General features: G+C 44.2%; 1 protein-coding gene across 1 annotated transcript in view; it reads right to left on the bottom strand.

Annotated features, from left to right (window-relative positions):
• Positions 1-2,810: 2,810 nt before the first annotated feature.
• Positions 2,811-7,385, bottom strand: part of CENPF (centromere protein F) — a 55,210-nt gene continuing 50,635 nt past the window's right edge. The window contains exons 20-21 of the mRNA XM_019635451.1: positions 6,505-6,635; positions 2,811-3,723 (exon numbers count right to left, since the gene is read on the bottom strand). Of these exons, the coding sequence (XP_019490996.1) occupies positions 3,526-3,723; positions 6,505-6,635 (329 nt within the window). The 3' untranslated portion in view covers positions 2,811-3,525. The remainder of the gene's footprint in view (positions 3,724-6,504; positions 6,636-7,385) is intronic.

Here is a 7,385-nt window from a genome sequence, read left to right on the forward strand (position 1 = left end):
CTTCTCTGGCGAGGCAGATCAGTCGCCGGCTTCTGGACGGCCGCTCACTGCGGCTGCTGGCCACTCACGCTGGCTGCTGGCCACACACGGTAGCCCATGGCAATCCACTGCCACAGGGACTGCAGCCCACGCCGTCGCCGGCGACTCACGGCAGCCCAGCTCCAGGTTGAGCTGTTGTTCAGCATCTTAGCTGTAGAGGGCAGTGTCACTGGCCCTCATATGTGGGATCCGAACCGGGGCCCTCTGGCATCCCAAGCGAGTTCTTAACCATCGCGCCACTCGGCCGGCCCCCGACTTCCACTTTTAATGTCTACATTTATACGAAACTTTTGTCTTCAAAGCCTTACAAATCTTTAGATTTTTCAAGGTTTTCCCAAACAGATTTTTAAAAAGGATTTACTTAAGGTAAATAACGCTTATGCATTAAGTTAGTAGTTACAATTTCTAGAAGTTGAAATTTATAGCTAATCTCATATTTTTGAAAATTCAGTAAAAGGTAACACAAGTCAGATGCTATACCATCCTAGACTTAAGGACATCCGCATTGCACAAAGTAAAAAACTACTTCTATCACCTGAATATTTGTACTATCAGAATCATTCTGAACAGCCTGCCTTTAGGGAAGCACAAGACAAACGTGAGTGGGCTCTGTATTCACAAAGCTGAGGTTGAGATGCTTCACTTCTCTGACCCTACTTCAACTTTTATCCAATGAGGATAACTGCCATTTTACAAAGCTGTTGTGAGAGACATTATTATAATTAATAAGGTCTTCCCAGACGTATGAGTCAGAAGTTCCACCTGTGCCTCTGATTTAACCTGAGCCTATAAAACGGAAATCCTAATGTCCACCTCACAAAGACACTGTTTGAGAAAACATGCGAATACACTTTGTAAAAAGTAGGTAACATTCCACACAATGTTTTAAGTAGTTGAGCCATAGCTCAGGTGAGTGGTGGCATTAGGTATGTAGCATTTCGTGGTGGTAAGGTGCTAGCTTTAGGTCCTCAGACTTTGCTAATTACAATGACCTGGCTCTCTGGGAGCACTCCAAGTTCCGTTCTCAGGTTCTAGTCAGCGAAGCTAGCATAAAGCATAAAGCCCCTTCTATCCTACTGGATGAATAGAAGTGGGAAGGCGGGCCGAGCCCAACTCTCCTCAACTGCCAACTAAAGTACTTAGCAACTTCCTGAAGAAATCATTTTATCCCCTTTCTCAACCACCAGAAATATGAAATATATGCCAATGATCCTACAGCTTAGGCCTGTGGTGTAATAATTGACCATAGTTTATCTCCCACTAAATTACTTTCAAGACACGGTGTCATAGCCTGAACGACTTTGGAAGAACTTGGAAATTCTAAGATCACTGTTCAGCAGTTAGAAGTCTCTGCGGACTCAAACCCTTGGGAAGTGGAACAGGTCTCCCCTCCTAGAGTGAGGGGCCCCTGGGAAGATGTGCCCTGACTTCTTTCCAGGTTCAAATAAAGCTGGGAAAATTTGACAGGTCCAACAAAATATATTTAATTGGGGTCAAATGGGAAAAGTCACAAATAAATCTCAAAGGTTAGTGTGGGGTGGGAGGGTTGAAGGGGTGACTCAGGAAATCAGACATTAAAAGGTTGGGTTGTATTCCCTGATCATTGAAGATGCAGTCCCTTTGTACTCTTGATAATTCCCCACAACACAAAGCCATCTCAGTTTCTGTAGAATCTTCAAGAAGAGAAACTTGTCTCAGCCAAGCCCCTCATTGTACAGGTGAGAATCCGATTCCTAGACCTCTGGGCTTGGTCTCTTCCCCACATGATTAGTCAGCTGGGATCTTATTTGTGACTCAACTGGTTTATTGGGTACTTCACAATTGGGACTAGAGCATATTTACTTTTCATCCTAGGATACTGTTAGCTCTGTTAGCTCAAGGAAAAAAAATATTTCATGTCCTGGCTGTCCATTATAAGACGTGAACGATTCCCCACGATTACGAAAACAGAAGGCATGGAAAGTCGTCCCTGGAACCGGCAGCAGCAGCTGCGGTCCACCCAGGAAAAGATGAAGATGCTCTCAAGGACCCATGGAATTACCCAGGCAGACCTTCTCGGTGGAATCTTCCAGTAACTGGGGACAGCCAATAAAGCCGATGGCCTGGTCCCAGCGCCGTCTACTCGGGGCCATGCCCTTGAGCACATGGCAGCCTTGGGGTGATTTATGGTAAGAATATTGCACCAGAGCACAACCCCGAGCAGCTGAGAGTCAGGAGATCAGTTTTCGGAAGATGAATCCTAAGTAGCTTAACAGTGTTGAAGCATGATCCAACAATCGAGGCCACCTTGCAAAGGACAATTTTAAACTATAAATGAGAGTATTGGTCAAGGTTTACACATCAACCCGAGCCAAAAGCCAAGAGCAAATGATCTTTTACGAGCTCATGTCCTGGAAAGCTTTTTCAAGGACACAGGGACTTGTTCCAAAGTTTTCAGATTTGCTATGGCTCATAATGCCTACATATTTTCAAAACCCTGTCACCAAAATGAGCTGGAAAATACCACACACACATCCTTGCTGATACGATTTAGTGGGGACACATAACATGCCGGGCACTGGCTGGACATGGTATATTCCCATACAATCTTCATGACTCACATTCCAAGCCATGCCTTTTACTATAACTGACGATGTTTGCTACATATGCTAGTATCACTTGTCAAAACAGTTTCACTTTTGTAAGAGGCTGTTGAAGGTGGCAAGAAGTGGTACCCACGCTCACAATGCATTTATACTGAGGAATCATTTGCACAGAATACACAGGTGATTTTTTTTTATTAGGAAAAAAAATGCCATATTTAAATACAAGATCACCATTTGTGAGAATGCACACCAAGCGAGTCTTTAAAAAAAACCATCACAATGACAGAAAACTGGATATAGCACACCTTGGAGGAGCCTGCAACCCGAGTAAGCGGAGAGAAACACACAACCCCCACCGCACACACACACAAATATGTACAGGTTGCACAAGCAAAGGTTTAGAGAACACGTGGAAAGGGGACAAACACACCCATGTGTGTTCCTTAGAAACATACCACGGTTCCTCTTCATTTGACTCAGCTCAAAGAACTTCTCCATCTAAAACTGTCTTGTGCTAACACTACACATAGGCATGAACATAAAGAGCAAAAGTTTACATTTTCTTGGGAGCTGTTAAATGGAAGTATAAAATGTGTTTTGCCTTTTTTTTGGCGTAAGATCCACACACAAACGGAAGTTGTTATATAATGCTTGCCATTTAGTGTAACATTACCCAAGAGCTTTCTACACTACTGTTTACATTACCGAAGAGGGCTGTCAGGGATGATTTTCTAACACTTATAATGGGAGATCTAAAAAAGTACAACGTATTTAGATTTATAAGGAATGTTTTCTTCCCACTGATCATGTGGCTCTCTGACTAATGACAGGCCCCTGGAGGCATCCTGCTTTCTATTCAACTACTGCCACCAATCAGGGGTCCTGACACACGAAATCTCCTCTACTGCACCCTACAGTTCTCGCTAGACCCGGGGCCAGCGTCTGGGCTGGGGGCGAGCCGGCCTCGCTTGGCCCTCAGGCTCTCCCTGGGGCTGTCAGCCGAACTCCTCTCGGGAAGGTGACTGCCCGAGAGCGATCTCCTGGTGCGTTCTCGGAAGGCGCTGCCTGAGTCCGCCGGGCTTTGGTGGGTGACTTTGGCCTGCAACACAAGCATCTTTGTTAGAGGCTTCAATCACATTCACATGTCTCCAGCATGAAAAATACTTTACTTCGTAATCAATTTTTAAGCTCAGTTCTTTAGAAATTGTACAATTTTACTCTTTCTTCTTCGCGAAGAACAGGCCCCGGCTAGCAGAGAAGCTGGGGGGGATGTCAGACACGACCGCTGACGAGTCACCTTGCAAACCCTCCTTGACACCTCTGACGACCAGAGATTTGCTCCCAAGGCAGTGTGACATTCTCAGACCGGAGGGGAAGCTCTTTGAGGGTGAAGGCTATGTCCTCTTGACCTCTGTATCCCTAGTGCTCAGAATATGCTTGGCTACCTGGCAAATGTTCGGTACACGCCTACGAGAGAACCCAGGCAAGCTTCTGTTTATCCTCATTGAGCCCCTGCTGGCATTCAAATGAATATAATCAAAATGAGTCACAGGGTGGAAGCTTTATTGACAACATTTAAAAGACCTAAAACCAGTTCCCCATATGACGACATTTTAATCATTCTTATTACATTGCTGTTTTGTTGCCATATTGGATTTGGATTACAGCAAAAGGGCAGCTATCTAATAATAAAGTCCAGTGAGAGTCAATCCCCTTGCTGAGGTCCTGTCTTTCAAAAGAAAGAGGGTGCTCCGAAAATGTGAGACTTTAAGACGCAGGTGAGAGGGTGCGGTAGCTGGTGGAGCCAAGATTTTTTGAGGTTTGCATACATGTAAGAGTGAAAGATATGGGGTCCAAAAGAGAAAGAGGAGCAAGACAGATGAAGTACACAAAAGCTTCACTTAACCCAAGTGAAAGGCAGAGCTGATGATTCAAGAAGGAAGACTGAGAGAGAGGGGGGGGGAGAGAGGGAGATCTCTTAACAAGGGCAGTATGTGTTCAGTACCAATGCTGAGAGCAGCTTTGTGACAGATTGCTTCCTGAGCAACTGACCTCCTGAAACAGTAAAAAAAAAAAAAAAGAATGGAAATTATTTCCCCATTTATATTCTTTCCATAGGAACTATGTGGTTTTAAAAGGCAGCTAAATACTTTTCGTTACAGAAAGCATAGCGAATCTGGCCAACAGATCAAATCCCGGGACAGCTTGCCTCTATCTCAGATTATGTGCAGGACACTTAAAAGGAACAGCCTTGAAAGATCGGGACTTCATGGAAAATTACTGTCCATGGAAAGTTGAAGAAAAAAAAACAAAAACAACAAAAAACAGTTTTTGCTGGTACTTTTTTTTTTTTTAAGTACCAAGTGATACGAAAGACAGGTATTTCCCTTAACCCATCAGATGAATGGAAGTCAAATCTTTAGGTTCACCATAAAAAGAGAAAAAGATCTCACTGGGAAAAAGAGAGTTTGAGCTACTAACACTCTTTCTTTATCCCAATTACATAGCCAAATTCCACCCCCTGACTTCCCCTATCTCTAGATTCAATTTCTCTGATACTAAATTGAGGGAACTGTAGACTGTGATCAGAGTTTAAATGGTGGACCTGAGCATCTCATGTTGGTAGTTAGCCTCAGGCTTATCTATAACAAGATGAGGTCAGAGCCACCAAGTACTTAAACGATTAAGTGCACCCCTACCCTAACTGTCTCACAAACCATGTCTGCAGCCACCAGGGGAAAAGGCAAGTACGTGGATGGCTCAGAGAAAATAAACCTCATTACTAGGCAAAAAAACGGAAGGCCACACTAAACCAATGACTGACTGATGCTGTGGTGATGGCATCACGTCGTCCTCCATGATGGAGTGGCTGGTCCTCTGGCACTGACTGCCAACCCCATGTTCAGATCCAGGGCACACACGCTCATGGTCCCTCGTGCCCAGCAAACTAGGAGCTCCTGGGTTTATTCATCCCAGAGACAGGACAGAGAATGAGCCTCACCTAGTCTGCATTTTGCCCACTGCCCCCTTTGAGCCTGTCAGATGTCAGTAATGGTCCTGCTAAGTGACCGAGGGAATCACCACCCTCCAAACCCAGCCAGTCACTTCCGGGGAAGGTTCACAACCCTGAGTTTCAAAGCACGTGCTTTAGAAAATGATGCCTTGCTCTATATTTTTTAAACTGAATATGAAATATGCTTAACAGATGAGGCAAGCATTTTAAAAGGCGGCTGAGGAAATGCTGAATTAAATTAAACATCACTAGGCTGGGTTTTGAAGAGTTTGCATCTAGTCATACGGTCTCCCATCACCTCCTCTCAAGAGGAACCCCCCCCCCATTCATTTGCACAAGTGCATAGAATTGCTTAGCATTTCATAAGCGCTGATGCCGACTGCTGCCTGCAGCTCACACAATGATCACAAACCCGCAGGAAACCATGGTGATGGCTCTGTCCTCCACAGCTCAACAGTGTGGCGAGCAGGCCCCCTAGTGTGCAAAGCCCTTTTTCCTAGAGAAGGAATCTGAACTCCACACGCAAACTGCTTTACCATCAATTTCTCAGAAGAGAAAAGAAAAATCACCCGTGTGGTGATTTCATGAGATGATTTCCTAACACACCTTTAAACCATCTGTGGTTGCAGTCACTTCAGGACATCAACAGCTCCATTCATTCAACAGGTACCTGCTGAATGTATCAGACACCAGGACACAGGTAAACCATGAACATAACGAGGAACCTCACAAAACTCATACAACGCAGAAGGTAGATTTTCAAGCAAGTAATTACCGTAAAGTGAACTGGCGTAAAAGAGTGCAAGTACAGGGAACTTAACTACCTATGTGTCAAGATTTTCTGTTTTAACAGAGCTAGACAAATACCTGATCCTCACAAGTGTGAGAGCAGCAGGAATGGATATTAGTATAAACTGAGTAGTAAGAAGCGGCTGCCAGCCACCTGTGTAAGGCCGTGGCGGAGCCCACACCAGAACCTAAACCTGACTCCTCCTGGGCTACAGGTCAGGGGTTAGTTTGCAGTTAAGAGTTCTGGTCAAGCTTGGAAGCTTCACTCTTTAGGGGCACACTACTGCTTTATGGAAAAGAAGCTGTTCTTAAGGCCACTGGAAAGTCAGGACCTTCTCCGGAATACTCTCTCCAGTGTTTTTGTTTTTGTTGTGACCAGCTTCCAAAAGTTAAAACTGTGTGTGTGTGTGTGTGTGTGTGTGTGAGAGAGAGAGAGAGAGAGAGAGAGAGAGAGAGAGAGAGAGAGAGGTAGATATGGGGGTAATTGATGGGAGAAAATTTGCACAAAATAGAATATCTCTAATACAAGTAATGGATGGGCCCATTTTAATGAAAAAATTTCAGAGCCTTCTTCCTCACCACTGAATTTTAAAAAAATTTACTGTAATGCAAGTTATGAACAAACTTAACACTAGGTATAAATTCTTTCATACTTGAAGTTCCTATACATCAATATAACTTTGCAAATATGTTCTTGTTTTGCTGCAACTCGTCGCCAACGTTAGTGTGTTTTGGTGTCCAAAAGCCCAGTTAGGAGGACTCCTGCTCACTTAACAATCACTGCATTACACCAACAGGAGTTACCGCACTTTCAGAGTACCCAACTGCATACTTAATCAAACTCTGACAAGTACACAAAAATTACAAAAGTTTAAAAATTCTTGAAGCGATTCTAGCAGCTTTCAACAATATTCCTGTGACCCCTAGTTTGCAAAAAACGCTGGGAAAAGAGCAAGACT

Source organism: Hipposideros armiger, unplaced genomic scaffold, assembly GCF_001890085.2.
Source record: "Hipposideros armiger isolate ML-2016 unplaced genomic scaffold, ASM189008v1 scaffold_22, whole genome shotgun sequence".
In the NCBI taxonomy this organism is placed as follows: domain Eukaryota; kingdom Metazoa; phylum Chordata; class Mammalia; order Chiroptera; family Hipposideridae; genus Hipposideros; species Hipposideros armiger.